Below are 16,567 nucleotides of genomic sequence, written 5' to 3' on the forward strand. Positions count from 1 at the left end.
TATAAGGTGCCACAGGACTCTTTGCTGCTTTCACAGAAATAAAACAGTTTGGTCCTTCATTTGGGCACCACATTTCAGCAATAGTCATTAGCTGTGCCTCTTGCTCTGGCAGAGGAACTGTTCATAATACTCGAAGCTTGCTGTTTTCCAAGCCCTGATTTCCCCCACCCTCTTGACAGTAATGGGAAAGGAACCACCTATTGTCCTAGGTTTGTTGCTTGTTTTTAAAGGTAGCTCAGTTTTGCTTCGATCTGTTCCCCTCACGGGTGCTGTAGCAGCAGCTGTGACGGACTCGGGGACGGCTACCGGGGAGTTCTGACACGCAGCCCCTTTCAGACACACGCCTGCTGGAGTTGCAGTCAACTTTGCAACTAGCTACTCTAGCCCCAGTGGGCACAGCTGCTGTGTGTGATCTCACAGGGAGGAGCGTTCAGAGAGGGGAGCGAGGGAAACTGACTGGAGCCGGAATAAGAGGCTGAGAAGTGGCTTTAGGACAGAGAAATACATCACTGGATTGGTGGGAAAGCGGTCGCCTTCTCGTGGGGGAATCCTTGGGCAGCTGGGAGGCTGAAATAACCGAGCCCCTGCCTGGATCTGCCTACAAACCAGATGGAAAAATTTAAAGGTAAACTAGGGATGGTGCTTATTATTCCTGGGTGGGTAGGGCTAGCGCGTGGGTGGGAGCGGAGAGGTTTTGTGTGGGAAACACGCCTGCAAAGGGATCTCTTTCCCCCCACATGGGTTTAAAGGGGTTTGGGGAGCCGATCCCAGTTTTCTTTCAATTTCAGTGCCTGCCCAGATTGCCTCACTGGCGGCTGATGGGCGTCCGCTGGGGACTCAGAGCGCTGGAGCAGACGTGATCGGCTGGGGGATTCGGCTGGAAATTGCAGCTCGGGCTTCTGCACTGAAGAACTCGCCCCAGCAGCGGCGCGTGTTTGGGTTGATCTGGGTTTTTTTGTCCCCCCCCGCCGCCCCGGCAGTTTCAGGATCCTCCGAAAAAGAAGGGGGGAGGCAGGGCTAGACACCCTGCCGCGTATCGCCGTGGGCACGTTTTCAGAGCTGGCTCAGTTTGGGGGCGTCCCCCCAGGGCTCCGCCGCTTGGCTCCGTTGGATGCTCGCCCTGAGAGCCGCGGGGCTTTCCTGGGATGGCTGATGATTAACAGGAAGCGAGGGGAATTCAGGGATAGGGCAAAACTGAAGCCCAAAAAACCAATGCGGGGCTGGAGGAAGCGCGAGGGAGCCGGAGTTCCCCTGGCCGGGCCGGGCGGGTTCAGGTGGGCGCGTTGTTGCTTTGGGAGCAGTGGGGCGGCGTCCAGCCGAAATGGAAACAGCAGCAAGTGCAGACAGGCGCAGACCCAGGCAACAAGCGGGGAACTGAGCAGATTTCCTGCTTCCGAGCCAAATCCTCCCTCCGCGCCCCTGCAAGATGCTGCTGCTGCAGCTGCTGGGACTGGGAGATTAAAGCTAATTGCAGTCCCTGGGCAAGCTCTGCTGTTTCAGGTGATCTAGGAAGAGAGGCTGGTCGGGCTTAAGCCAGTTGTGAAGGGTGGTCGCTGGCCAGGGAAGCCAGTGGAAAGACGCCGGTTGACTTGGTCGTGTGTGTGTCAGAGTTACTAATCCAGTGTAGCGCTGGCTGGAGAAATGCACAGCCCAGGACTCGATCCGAGGCACGGACCCGTACAAATGGAACTTGGCCCCAGAAAGCGAACCCCATGGATGTGCTAAAATTCCCAGCCTCAGCCCTGGCAAAGCGTGAGCAAAGCTGACCTGCCCTCCTTTCGCTTCTGCAGCGCAAAGGACTCCCACCTGCCCCCACTGTGCGCGTGGGGGGCATTCATTCAGAGTACATCCACACGAGTTGCATTATTTTAGGACAAGCTGCTGGAGGGGAAATAGCAGCTGGTCTCCAAATAAGTGTTTTGTTCTGCTATTGAGCTGAGTGGGTTGTTTTTGTAATGAATGCTCTGGGTTGCTGAGTCAGTGGACTGTAACATGTGGAACCAGAATCTGATCTGCTATGTTGGTGTAAATGCACCGCGGTCAATGGGTTTCTAGGGACTGATGCCGGTGTAGCTCGCTTTGAGGAGAACAGACCTGCTCCTGAGACAGAAGCCACAAGGGAGGAAAGAAAGGGCGCAACAGTCTAGCCAACAACAACGTCTCCTCCAAGATTACATCTGTGGGAAAAGCTGCAGGGCACAAATGGGGCTCCTCAGACACTGAAAAACCAGTGAACTCCCTTGGCTAACATCATCCAGGGATAGCTGAAGAGAGCAAAGATAAAAATCAACCTGACCCTTAGGGTGGCCTGTTTTTAAATTCTTTGCAGCCTATGCACACCTGCTGACTGTCCCTATTTAGGAAAGGACAATCACAGGCAAGACTCTCAGCTGGTATAAATCAGCCTGCAGCTACATCAATTTATGCCAGCTACGGAGCTTCCTGCGTAGACAGAGCCCTGTAGTGTAGACACAGTCTACTGCCAGAAGGGGCCTGTCAGTGCAGGAATGCCACCTCCCTGAATAACATTAGCTACATTGATTAAAAGCCCCTTTCCATCAGTATAGCTGCACCCACACTTGAGAGTAATCCTGGCATAGCTGTGCCAGTCAGGTGTGTGGAAAAAGCCATATCCCTGAATGACATAGCTATGCCAGGATAAATGTAGACCAAGCCTTGGGCAAAACATAACTTGGTCAGCTCCAACCATTCCCTTCTGGGGGGATGCCCTAAACTAGTGAGCATTTAGGGTCTGATCCTGCTCCCATACAAGACTCCCATCTCTGGAAGATGGAGCTGATCTGTTCTCTGCAAGGAAAGCCTATAAATGCTTATGCTGTGGAACAGAAGTGGCAGTTGCTTTATTCACTGGGCCCCCTCAGGCTGTTTTAGTGATTTTTTAACAGGGAATTTTGTGCTCAACCAACAAGTTCCAGCCTGACTTTTGATTTAATTGATACTTGTTAGTGTGACAGCAACAAGATTTTATTAGAATGGAAGTAGCTGCACCAAAGCTGTGGTGGTCATGCCCATTTTAAATGAGGTTTAACCGACCTGGTGTACCCACACACCTGGTTGCGGTGTTCTGTCCTATCTAGTGGCACCATGATCACTTGGCAGGTATGTCTATACTACCTGGTAGATTGGTGGGTAGTGTTTGATGTATTGCATCTTGTCTAGTAATCTAGAACTCAGCCTAGGATGTTTGTAGTTGTTAGTTAACTTGATCTAATTGGCAACCTCTGAACTAGAGTTAAAATGGATTCCAGTTCAGGTGAGATGATCACATGTCACTATAAGACTTCATTATCCACTTGCTGGCACACGTGTACAGGGAGGCTTACAATTAAACAGGACCATTTACAATCAATGTCCTAGTTAATGGGAGGTATCAAGATTCCAAACCACCATTAATGTCCCAACTTTCATAGAATATCAGGGTTGGAAGGGACCTCAGGAGGTTATCTAGTCCAACCCCCTGCTCAGAGCAAGGTGAATCCCCAGATGGCCTCCTCAAGGATTGAACTCACAATGGGGGGTTTAGCAAGCCAGCACTCAAACCACTGAGCTATCCCTCCTCCTGCCTCCTTTGCTTAATTTCAGTAGGATCTCAGAGTTTTATTTCATATTCCTAGTTTCAGATACAAGAATGATACATTCATACAAATAGAATGAACACACTCAGTAGATTATAAGCTTTGTAATGATACCTTACAAGAGACCTTTTGCATGAAGCATATTCCAGTTATATCATATTTACACTCAAACATATTTCCATAAAACATTTACGGAATGCAACATCGCACCCTCCTCCTGAACTTACTGCTGGAGTCTTGGACACTGCCCAGGGCGAATGCAGTACATGTAAAATCCCCTCCCTCCCACTCAGGTTGGGCTTGCTTCCAGCTACAGAGTCCTTGGGGTCTGCTCCCACTGGAGCAGTCACCAGGACCCCAACTTCCACCTCCAAGATAAGTATCTCTGTGCACCTCTTGCACTCCATTACAGCCAGTTCACGCTTCTGGGTCTCGATTTGTGCTTGTCTCTGGGCCTCAATTTTTTTGTCTTCTAAGTCCAAGGTTTGCTGATGCGCAGCCTTTTCTTCTTCCAGGGCAGCTTTTTGTGCTTCATTTTGAGCCTGTTTCTGGGCCTCAAGTTCTTTGTCTTTTTAAGTCAAGGGCTTGCTGGCTCTCTTTCCTTCTCAGCCATTTGTAACCTGTGCAGTTCTAGCTTGTTCTGAGCTTTACTCTCCTATTTCACTGTTTTTCCTGCCTCTCTTTCCCTTATCCGAAATAAGCAAACAGAAAATAACAAACCAGTAACCACTTTGTCTGTTCTCCAGCCACCACACTCAAAACTCACTTAAAATCTCTACCACTGTCTCAAAGCAATCAACTGTGCACAGATCCTGCTCGACTATGCCACTGTGATGGGTTGGTCACAGAGACCCTTGAGATCAGGGCTGGATCCAGCTTTTTTGCCACCCCAAGCAGCGAAGAGGGGGGAGGAAAAAAAAGAAGCCGCGATCGGCGGCACTTCGACAGCTGCTCCGCTGCACCACTTCATTCTTCAGCAGCAATTCGGTGGCCGGTCCTTCCATCCAAGAGGGACTGAGGGACCTGCTGCTGAATTGCCACCGAAGACCCAGACGTGCCGCCCCCTTCCATGGCCGCCCCAAGCACCAGCTTGCTGCGCTGGTACCTGGAGCCGGCCTTGCTTGGGATTGTCTCCAAGCCCATCTTCTGTGCCAGCTTGGGACTCCAGAACACTGCCTTGTTGAGCCAGACCTTCTTGAGCTAGTCTGCTGCAACACAGACCCAGGTCTGGTCCATGACCCCAAAGCTGCAGACTTTAACCAAAAACTGCTCAGCAGATCTAACCAAAAACTGCTCAGCAGATCACCTATCTCCAGCACCCAGACACCCAGCTCCCAATGGGATCCAAACCCCAAATAAATCCATTTTACTCTGTATAAAGCTTATACAGGGTAAACTCATAAATTGTCCGTCCTCTATAACACTGGTGGAGAGATTTCAGAGTAGCAGCCGTGTTAGTCTGTATCCACAAAAAGAACAGGAGTACTTGTGGCACCTTAGAGACTAACAAATTTATTTCAGCATGAGCTTTCGCATCTGAAGAAGTGAGCTGTAGCTCACGAAAGCTCATGCTGAAATAAATTTGTTAGTCTCTAAGGTGCCACAAGTACTCCTGTTCTTTTTACGGGTAGAGACAGATGCACAACTGTTTTTCTCCCCCAGATATTAATCACTTACTCCGGTTTAATAAACAAAAGTGATTTTATTAAGTATAAAAAGTAGGATTTAAGTGGTTTTAAGTAATAACAGACAGAACAAAAAAAGAACAGGAGTACTTGTGGTACCTTAAAGACTAACAAGCAAAATAAAACAAAACACGCAAGTCTAAGCCTAATACATTAAGAAACTGAATACAGGTAAATCTCACCCTTAGAGATGTTCCAATAAGCTTATTTCACAGACTAGATTCCTTCCTAGTCTGGGCCCAATCTTTTCCGCTGGTACTGACCTTGTTAGTTCCAGCTCAGGTGGTAGCTCAGGGATTTCTCATGAAATCATGACAGCCCCCTTTGTTCTGTTCCAGCCCTTCTTATAGCTTTGGCACAAGGCAGGAATCCTTTGTCTGTCTGGGTTCCCATCCCTCCTTCTAACTGGAAAAGCACCAGGTGTGAGATGGATTCCAGTCCAGGTGACATGATCACGTCACTGTAAGACTTCATTACCCACTCGCTGGCACACTGTATACAGGAAGGCTTACAATTAAACAGAGCCATTTGCAACCAATTATCCTAGTTAATGGGAGCCATCAAGATTCCAAATCACCATTCATGGTCCACACTTTGCATAGATTCATAGATTCTAGGACTGGAAGGGACCTCGAGAGGTCCTCGAGTCCAGTCCCCTGCCCTCATGGCAGGACCAAATACTGTCTAGACCATCCCTGTTAGACATTTATCTGACCTATTCTTAAATATCTCCAGAGATGGAGATTCCACAACCTCCCTAGGCAATTTATTCCAGTGTTTAACTACCCTGACAGTTAGGAACTTTTTCCTAATGTTCAACCTAAATCTCCCTTGCTGCAGTTTAAGCCCATTGCTTCTTGTTCTATCAGTAGAGGCTAAGGTGAACACGTTTTCTCCCTCCTCCTGATGACACCCTTTTAGATACCTGAAAACTGCTATCATGTCCCCTCTCAGTCTTCTCTTTTCCAAACTAAATAAACCCAATTCTTTCAGCCTTCCTTCGTAGGTCATGTTCTCAAGACCTTTAATCATTCTTGTTGCTCTTCTCTGGACCCTCTCCAATTTCTCCACATCTTTCTTGAAATGCGGTGCTCAGAACTGGACACAATACTCCAGCTGAGGCCTAACCAGTGCAGAGTAGAGCGGAAGAATGACTTCTCGTGTCTTGTTTACAACACACCTGTTAATGCATCCCAGAATCACGTTTGCTTTTTTTTGCAACAGTATCCCACTGTTGACTCATATTTAGCTTGTGGTCCACTATTACCCCCAGATCTCTTTCTGCCATACTCCTTCCTAGACAGTCTCTTCCCATTCTGTATGTGTGAAACTGATTGTTCCTTCCTAAGTGGCGCACTTAATTACAATAGGACCTCAGAGTTGTAATTCATATTCCTTGTTTCAGATACAAGAATGATACATTCATACAAATAGGATAACCACACTCAGTAGATTATAAACTTTGTAATGATACCTTTACAAGAGACTTTTTGCATAAAGCATATTCCAGTTATATCATATTTACGCTCATAGGCATATTTCCATAAAACATTATGGAGTGCAATGTCACAGACGACCCCGTTAATAAATATTTGTTTTCCATGTTGGTACTTACAGACTGTGATCAAGTTAATCTCTAACCATCTGTTTGTTAAGATAAATAGATTGAGTTATTTCAGTCTACCACTATAAGGCAGGTTTTCTAATCCTTTAATCATTCTTGGGGCTCTGCAGACGTAGGCTTCACTGAAGAGAATCAGGGAAATTTTTGGCATCATCCACAATTGAATTTGATGAGTTATATATTTTTGTACATGCCTTTAACTGTTAGGTATGTGAATATCCCCTTATCCTCTCCACAGTGTGCAATGAGCATTGGGGGTTTGCTCCACATGCTAGCAGCCAGAAAAATGGGATTGATGGTGAGACACTGTGTGCACAGTCTGTAATGTACTTTGGAATGAAATGGGCTGCATAAATGGGTTTTATTATTACAACACCCTTCCCTCCACCCTTTCCTGCCTCTTCTTCCCCACCACCCCCCCAGGATGGTACCACTGAACAACTTAACAAAGGGAAACAGCTCACAATGCAACAAGCCAGCGCTCCAAAATTGCCCCTTGTAAAATACCTGTAAAACGTTGTGGGACCCACCCTTCCTTTATGTTGCAGTGTTTATTTCTTTGTCATGTTGCAGCTTGGCAATGGGAAAGCTTCCTCCCCTCCCCAAATACACACACCTTTGCCCCCCACCCCCTTTTTCCCCCCTTGTCCTTACACAACAGGATTTGTTTGCATTGATTCCCAGCTGGGGAAGAGAGATTGTGTTTGAATGAGCTTATTGTTTTAGAGTTTTCACTGAGTCTTTTCACTGAAGACCACAGCCCTGGAACATATTAAGTGGATATGCAAAAATGCCCATGGTATTCTTCTGGAATGTTTGAGGTTTGTAGTGCTCTTTGCAGCAATGGACTGGGCACAAGTGGGTAATTACAGTAATGTGGCCAGGTCTACACTAGGAACTCTAAGCTGTATGGGTATGCTACCCTGGCAAAACCCTCCTAGTCTGGACGCAGCTTGTGCAGGCACAACTGAGGTATAACTGTGTCTATGCTGCTGACTTCTGTGTTGGTCGGGGTGTGAATTTTGTAGTAGACTTGGCAACGACCCACAAGGTTTTGTGGATTCCACACAGGGATATATTTGACTTTTCAAATGTAAATGCTAGAAACAAACCCACTCCAAACATTTCCAACTTTGGATCTGAGGCTAAACGTTTGACCAACTTTATAATATGGTACTGTACAGCAAGAAATGGAGTCAGTAGAAATGTCCATCTAAGATACTTATGTGGCCCCTATACAGGTAGTGCCTGCGTGCCTCAATCTTTAATGTATTTATTTATTTGTTCTTGCAACATTCCTGTGAGAATGGGAAGTGCTCTTATTCAGGTGGGGAACTGAGGTACAGAGACGCTAAGTGAGATGTCCAAGGTGATAAAGGAAGTTTGTGGCATATCAGGGACTTCAACCCAGTCTCCCATGTCCTAGGCTCATGCTATAAACACCTTCCCAAAGGGGACCTTTTCTCTGTGAAATGTAATTATGCCCTGGCCTTCCTTTCAGAAATATTACAACCATTCAAATAACCTGTTTTGTGCTCTTCAAAATGACTGAAGCCCATTTTGGATTAAAGGAAACCATGACGACAAAATCCATCCCAAAGTGACAGCAGTTGAAGTGCTCACAGTAGTGGGAAGAGGAAGAAGTAGTAATAGTAGTAGTGGGGGGGAAGGATAGCTCAGTGGTTTGAGCATTGGCCTGCCAAACCTAGGTTTGTGAGCTCAATCCTTGAGAGGATCCTACTCCACTTAGGGATCCAGGGCAAAATCAGTACTTGTCCTGCTAGTGAAGGCAGGGGGCTGGACTCAATGACCCTTCCAGTTCTGTGAGACCGGTAAAAGAAAACTTGGAGGGACAGGAACCAAGAAAACGAGGTAGATGTGCAGGAAACAAAGCCTAGGCAAAACATGAGTATGTATGTATAAGGCTGAGCATTCTTTAAAGCTGTGTGAATGTAACCCTACATTATTCAAGCAGGCTCCTGCAACCTGAGTTTATTCCCTTGGCTTAGACTGCTGAGTTATCACATCTTATATCCCAGGCTGACAAGCCGGACAGACCGGTGCCATGTTTGCCAGTGGCTGAGGAAGCTTCATGAGGTGACACTAGTTTATTTGCAAACTGTTTTTTATTTTTCTGGCACTAGGTCTACGTGCATCTTTGTCTTGAGTGCGCGCACACACGCACCTTCTTGACTCAAGAGAACGGGTTCCATGTAGAAATGGGCCTGACCAAAACTACCTGAGCCAAACACACTTGAATTCCAGGAAAATGCAGATCCAAGTCTTAGGGCTTGTCTACATCAGAAAGTTGCAGCGCTGGTGAGGGAGTTACAGCGCTGCAACTTAGGAGGTGTACACATCTGCAGGGCACCACCAGCGCTGCAACTCCCTGTTTGCAGCGCTGGCCGTACTCCCGTTTTGTCTCGGGTGTAGAGGATCCAGCGCTGGTGATCCAGCGCTGGTAATCAAGTATAGTCACTTACCAGCGCTTTTCTTGACCTCCGTGGAATAAGCAGGTATCCCAGCATACCTGAGGAAGCCTCTGGTAATCAAGCTGGTCTCCTTCCCCGGCTTGCTCTCGCGTTCCCCGAACCCCGAGCAAGCAGGTCTCCTTCCCTGAGGTTTGCTGGGTGGTTCCGGGAAGGCGAGAGCAAACCGGGGAAGGAGACCAGCTTCGCCGCGGTTTGCTCTCGCGTTCCCCGAACAAGCAGGTCTCCTTCCCTGCGGTTTGCAGGGTGGTTCGCGGAACGCGAGAGCAAACCGCGGCGAAGCTGGTCTCCTTCCCCGGTTTGCTCTCGCGTTCGCCGAACCCCCGAGCAAGCAGGTCTCCTTCCCTGCGGTTTGCAGGGTGGTTCGCGGAACGCGAGAGCAAACCGCGACGAAGCTGGTCTCCTTCCCCGGTTTGCTCTCGCGTTCGCCGAACCCCCGAGCAAGCAGGTCTCCTTCCCTGCGGTTTGCAGGGTGGTTCGCGGAACGCGAGAGCAAACCGCGGCGAAGCTGGTCTCCTTCCCCGGTTTGCTCTCGCGTTCGCCGAACCCCCGAGCAAGCAGGTCTCCTTCCCTGCGGTTTGCAGGGTGGTTCGCGGAACGCGAGAGCAAACCGCGGCGAAGCTGGTCTCCTTCCCCGGTTTGCTCTCGCGTTCGCCGAACCCCCGAGCAAGCAGGTCTCCTTCCCTGCGGTTTGCAGGGTGGTTCGCGGAACGCGAGAGCAAACCGCGGCGAAGCTGGTCTCCTTCCCCGGTTTGCTCTCGCCTTCCCCAAAACCCCTTGAAGCCGCCCAACAGCGCTGCAGTGTGGCCACATCTAACACCACTTGCAGCGCTGGTTGCTGTAAGTGTGGCCACTCTGCAGCGCTGGCCCTATACAGCTGTACTAATACAGCTGTAACAACCAGCGCTGCAAAATTTTAGATGTAGACATGGCCTTAGAATATAAAACTAGGCATGATCCTAACAGTGACACTTCGCAGTTTTCACACAGGGAGGGGCATTTCTATCTCCCTTAGGTGCTTATCTGGCCTCATTACCATTGTACCTGAGCCCCTCCCCATCTTTAATTGTATTTATCCTCACAACGCTGCAGTCAGGCAGGAAAGGGCAGTGGTGTTATCCCCATTTTACAGCTAGGAAAGCTGAGGTTAAGAGACTACAGGTGAACTCCTACCCCGCAGTTGGCAAAATGCTCATTGACTTCAGTGGGGCAGGATTTCAAGCAAAGTGACTTGCCTGGGATCAAGCACTGTGGTGGAGCAGAGAACTGAACCCGCTGCTGCTGAGGCAATGCCTGAGTTACTGGACCATCCTTCTGCTTTGGGAGGGTTTCCATACACATAGCAAGGCCACAAGGGAAGGATCTTCAATCTTCCCCTTTTCTCCATGCTTTAGGTGAGAGGCCTGCTCAAAGGATTGCCACACCTAGCCATGCCTCAGAAGGAGGGAATGGCAGGGTCCTGTGAGGGAGAGGAGTGGGCTGAGGGGTCTGTGTATGTGCCCATGTTTTTCATTAAATCCCACAGAGGAGAGTGGTGTTTGCCCCAGCCAGACAAAGCTTTAATAAAACAAAGACTCCCTGGGAGAATTCCTGATACTCCGGTGGGCCAGGCCGATCCTGCTTGTGGCATGCTGCAAAGCTCATCTGTGGGGGCCGCAGTTGTATTGCCAGCCCCAAGCATTCAACAGTCATGAGCCAGGCTCCCTCAAAAAATCACGAGACTGGCTTTTTTTTTTTTTTAAATGAAAGCTGAGAGTGTCTCACAATCACAGGTCTCCAGGAGCTGGAGCTTTAAGAAAAACACCAAAGAGTGTGCGATAAAACCTGCACCAGCTGATGAAGCTGGAATGAGTGGGGGAGTGAATGTGGTCAGGGAGTGGCTATCGCAGTCAGCGTGGTCTGGGCAGGTCAATGTGGATTCTGTCCATGTGCCTTGTGGATTTTACACTTTGCCTTGTACATTTAAATCGCTGTGAAGGCGAGGTGTTCAGAAGGCTAAATAAATAATTCCCCAGTGAATGCTTTTAGAGGTGGCCATTTCACTGGGCCAGGAAGAGAGGGGGATTTCTGGACACTGAGTTATGTCTACACTGCAGTTAAAAACCCACAGGTGGCCCGTGCCAGCTGGCGTGGACTCACAGGCTCCGGCTAAAGGGCTGTTTAATTGTGCTGTAGATGTTTGGGCTCAGGCTGGAACCTGGGCTTTAGAACCCTGTGAGGTGCGAGGGACCCAAACCCAAATGTCTATACCACAATTAAACAGACCCTTAGTACTAGCCCCTTTTAGCCTGAGTCAGATAGCATAGGCCAACCACAGATGTCTAATTGCAGTGTAGACATGGTGGGAGGAGGGTTGGGTGGGGAGCCTTTCTGATCCATTTTCCCCATATTGTAAATCATCCACCCCACTCCCTGTCATCTTCTTGGTCCTGAGAAGGTTTGCTTCCTCTATGGCTGATTCCTGACCTCCCACTTGGATTAGGAGCTAACTCAGCAAGCTGAGTCATGGTGGGAGCATAGACCATGTCAGAGAAGCGTGAAGGAGCCGGGAGACTGGGGCAGGCAGGGGTATGAGGATTTCTACTTGCTCCTGGGGTGGGGTGGCAAATTGAGAGGCTGTGCAGGTCCAAAGGAGATTGAAGACCCTAGTTTAAATGAGGATGGAGAAGTGAAGGAGGGGAAAGAGGTGGACTGGAGACCTACTCTTCAGTGAAGATCACCAAGGACGCTTATGTCTATCCTTGGAGAGCTAAATTGTTAATCTTCTCCCTCCCTCTGAAGGCCCGTGTCATATCTGGAGTCTTCCCAGCAAACGGGGATGATATGGGAATCTTTTCAGAGCTGTTAGCCATTCAGGGCCTACTCTGTGAGCGGGCCAGGGAGATGTTATCTGTGCTGAGCAAATTGGACCAGATTCTTATATACAGTCTTGTCAACCCAAGTGTTCAAAAATCAGGAGTGAGAACCCTCAAAATTATGAGTTTGGCTTAAAAATGAGATTTAAAAAAAATCTGGGGTTCTTTTTCTTTGTCTTCTGGTTTCTGAGGCTTTATGTTATACATCAGACATGGTTTCAAACTTATTTTCTCTGCAATCATGAAGTTGATAGAAACATTTTTTTATGACGGCTGAGAATCACGTGACTCCAGGAGCTGTGGCTTAAAAGACCAAACATCATGACATTTGCAATAAACTCATCAGAGTTGGCAACCCTGGCAATGATCTGACTGCATTAGGCCACTCAGGTAGCATAAAGGGGTCAGATACTGGCCTGCTCAGAATTCCACCAGTGGAGATGCTACTGGTTTGTGAAGTCAGCTGCCCTTCCACCTGTCCTATCATGAGGCGTATGCCAGGGAAGGGAATATGGAGGAGGCAGGGCTTCTCTATGCTTTGGTGATGCTCCATGACCTCATAGTGGAGCTCAGCTTCAGCTGGGAATCTGTACTGCTGTTTCTGCAGCAGCCGCAGCTCAAAGAGTGGATAACTGCGACTGAAAGGAATTGAAGCTGGATGTCTTCAGAAACAAATGGTAATGCTAATGATTGGCGTAGTTTAGTAAATGTGGTGGGTGGGCCAAAAATCAGTGAGAACAGCTGTTACTAAGGGAAAGACAAGCATGGGTAATTGCAGCTGGCAAGGAAAGCCTGACTTACTGACTGTTATACTGCAGACTAGAACGTGGTGAAAGAGTTTAGCTGTGGAAATATGGACCCCATTGGGTATCAGCAGCTGGGGATATGTTTGAAATCATTCAGGGGAAAGCATGAGAAAATGGCAATTGTTTGGTCTAAAGTTCCAAATATGAAGGGTAACTTTCACTTAAATACTTTTTTCCCACTGACCTATTGCCTTTTTCATAGGCAAAATTCCATGGAAAGCACATCTGATGTTTTGGTGTACGGCACCATTATTTCCAGACAGAGCTGTTTATAACTGAAGGCAAATATCCTAGTAGTATGGGGTCAGACTGTGACTCCCACATAACATGCATATTGTGCCATTTGTGATTTTTAAGAAAAGCTGATATCCTTTTTTCCTCAAATGGAAGAGTCTGCTGTTCATGGGTGCTTTCTCCCCACCCCATTGTGTTGATGTTTTTGGATATGCATAGCATGATTCTTATAAATGAAGGGAAATAGCTGTAAGTCTTGTTGGCAATTCAGCCTGTGGGTTTCTTATCACAGTTTATAAGGGATTCCAAAATTTCCCCAAAGGTTATAGGGAATCTTTGGTGCTACAAAAGAAGTCAGTGTGAACCCTCAAAATGGAGATGATATATTAAAAATGTACACACTTGGACTGAGGTGGAGATGGACATAGGAGATGGAAGGGTGGAGAGTCTCTGGGTTAGGCTAAAAGGGGTAAAAAACACAGGTGATGTCGTGCTGGGAGTCTACTACAGGCCACCTAATCAGGCGGAAGAGGTGGATGAGGCTTTTTTCAAACAACTAACAAAATCATCCAAAGCCCAAGATTTGGTGGTGATGGGGGACTTCAACTATCCAGATATATGTTGGGAAAATAACACCGCGGGGCACAGACTATTCAATAAGTTCCTGGACTGCATTGCAGACAACTTTTTATTTCAGAAAGTTGAAAAAGCTACTAGGGGGGAAGCTGTTCTAGACTTGATTTTAACAAATAGGGAGGAACTTGTTGAGAATTTGAAAGTAGAAGGAAGCTTGGGTGAAAGTGATCATGAAATCATAGAATTTGCAATTCTAAGGAAGGGTAGAAGGGAGTACAGCAGAATAGAGACAATGGATTTCAGGAAGGCAGATTTTGGTAAGCTCAGAGAGCTGATAGGCAAGGTCCCATGGGAATTAAGACTGAGGGGAAAAACAACTGAGGAAAGTTGGCAGTTTTTCAAAGGGACGCTATTAAGGGCCCAAAAGCAAGTTATTCCGATGGTTAGGAAAGATAGAAAATGTGGCAAAAGACCACCTTGGCTTACCCTTGAGATCTTGCGTGACCTACAAAATAAAAAGGCGTCATATAAAAAATGGAAACTAGGTCAGATCACGAAGGATGAATATAGGCAAATAACACAGGAATGCAGAGGCAAGATTAGAAAAGCAAAGGCACAAAATGAACTCAAACTAGCTATGGGAATAAAGGGAAACAAGAAGACTTTTTATCAATACATTAGAAGCAAGAGGAAGACTAAGGACAGGGTAGGCCCACTGCTCAATGAGGAGGGGGTAACAGTAACGGGAGACTTGGAAATGGCAGAGATGCTTAATGACTTCTTTGTTTCGGTCTTCACTGAGAAGTCTGAAGGAATGTCTAGTATAGTGAATGCTTACGGGAAGAGGGTAGGTTTAGAAGAGAAAATAAGGAAAGAGCAAGTAAAAAATTACTTAGAAAAGTTAGATGCCTGCAAGTCACCAGGGCCTGATGAAATGCATCCTAGAATACTCAAGGAGTTAATGGAAGAGGTATCTGAGCCTCTAGCTATTATCTTTGGGAAATCATGGGAGACGGGGGAGATTCCAGAAGACTGGAAGGGGGCAAATATAGTGCCCATCTATAAAAAGGGAAATAAAAACAACCCAGGAAACTACAGACCAGTTAGTTTAACTTCTGTGCCAGGGAAGATAATGGAGCACGTAATCAAAGAAATCATCTGCAAACACTTGGAAGGTGGTAAGGTGATAGGGAATAGCCAGCATGGATTTGTAAAGAACAAATTGTGTCAAACTAGTCTGATAGCGTTCTTTGATAGGATAACGAGCCTTGTGGATAAGGGAGAAGCAGTGGATGTGATATACCTAGACTTTAGTAAGGCATTTGATACAGTCTCGCATGATATTCTTATAGATAAGCTAGGAAAGTACAATTTAGATGGGGCTACTATAAGGTGGGTGCATAACTGGCTGGATAACCGTACTCAGAGAGTAGTTGTTAATGGCTCCCAATCCTGCTGGAAAGGTATAACAAGTGGGGTTCCGCAGGGTTCTGTTTTGGGACCGGTTCTGTTCAATATCTTTATCAACGATTTAGATGTTGGCATAGAAAGTACGCTTATTAAGTTTGCGGGCGATACCAAACTGGGAGGGATTGCAACTGCTTTGGAGGACAGGGTCAAAATTCAAAATGATCTGGACAAGTTGGAGAAATGGTCTGAGGTAAACAGGATGAAGTTCAATAAAGATAAATGCAAAGTGCTCCACTTAGGAAGGAACAATCAGTTTCACACATACAGAATGGGAAGAAACTGTCTAGGAAGGAGTATGGCAGAAAGAGATCTAGGGGTCATAGTGGACCACAAGCTTAATATGAGTCAACAGTGTGATACTGTTGCAAAAAAAGCAAACATGATTCTGGGATGCATTAACAGGTGTGTTGTAAACAAGACACGAGAAGTCATTCTTCCGCTTTACTCTGGGCTGGTTAGGCCTCAACTGGAGTATTGTGTCCAGTTCTGGGCACCACAATTCAAGAAAGACGTGGAGAAATTGGAGAGGGTCCAGAGAAGAGCAACAAGAATGATTAAAGGTCTTGAGAACATGACCTATGAAGGAAGGCTGAAGGAATTGGGTTTGTTTAGTTTGGAAAAGAGAAGACTGAGAGGGGACATGATAGCAGTTTTCAGGTATCTAAAAGGGTGTCATCAGGAGGAGGGAGAAAACTTGTTCACCTTAGCCTCCAATGATAGAACAAGAAGCAATGGGCTTAAACTGCAGCAAGGGAGATTTAGGTTGGACATTAGGAAAAAGTTCCTAACTGTCAGGGTAGTTAAACAATGGAATAGATTGCCTAGGGAAGTTGTGGAATCTCCATCTCTGGAGATATTTAAGAGTAGGTTAGATAAATGTCTATCAGGGATGGTCTAGACAGTATTTGGTCCTGCCATGAGGGGAGGGGACTGGACTCGATGACCTCTCGAGGTCCCTTCCAGTCCTAGAGTCTATGAGTCTATGATATAGGGTCAAATTTTCAAAAGCCTTTATGTGATTTAGATGCCTAAGTCTCATTTTCAAGTGACTTAGGCTTGTAAATCACTTAAGGGATTTTGAAAGTTTGATCCATAATATATCAGCAGAAACTGATCCTAGAGAGGAGTCTGATTGGGAAAATTCTCCAAGAGGTTTTTCCATTGCCATGGGAACTCCATCTCCCTGAGCTACAGTAACTAGGTTGACTGAAGAATTTTATGTGAAGGGTTAA

General features: G+C 46.9%; 1 protein-coding gene across 4 annotated transcripts in view; it reads left to right on the forward strand.

Moving 5' to 3' along the window:
* Positions 1-354: 354 nt before the first annotated feature.
* Positions 355-16,567, forward strand: part of AFAP1L2 (actin filament associated protein 1 like 2) — a 125,291-nt gene continuing 109,078 nt past the window's right edge. Inside the window, exon 1 of one of the 4 annotated variants that reach the window (XM_050958962.1) lies at positions 355-625. In XM_050958962.1, coding sequence (XP_050814919.1) covers positions 610-625 — 16 coding nt within the window. In that variant the 5' untranslated portion in view covers positions 355-609. The remainder of the gene's footprint in view (positions 626-16,567) is intronic. The other 3 variants (XM_050958958.1, XM_050958959.1, XM_050958960.1) reach the window with 3 other exon arrangements.

The sequence above is a fragment of the Gopherus flavomarginatus genome, chromosome 6 (genome assembly GCF_025201925.1).
Source record: "Gopherus flavomarginatus isolate rGopFla2 chromosome 6, rGopFla2.mat.asm, whole genome shotgun sequence".
In the NCBI taxonomy this organism is placed as follows: Eukaryota; Metazoa; Chordata; order Testudines; family Testudinidae; genus Gopherus; species Gopherus flavomarginatus.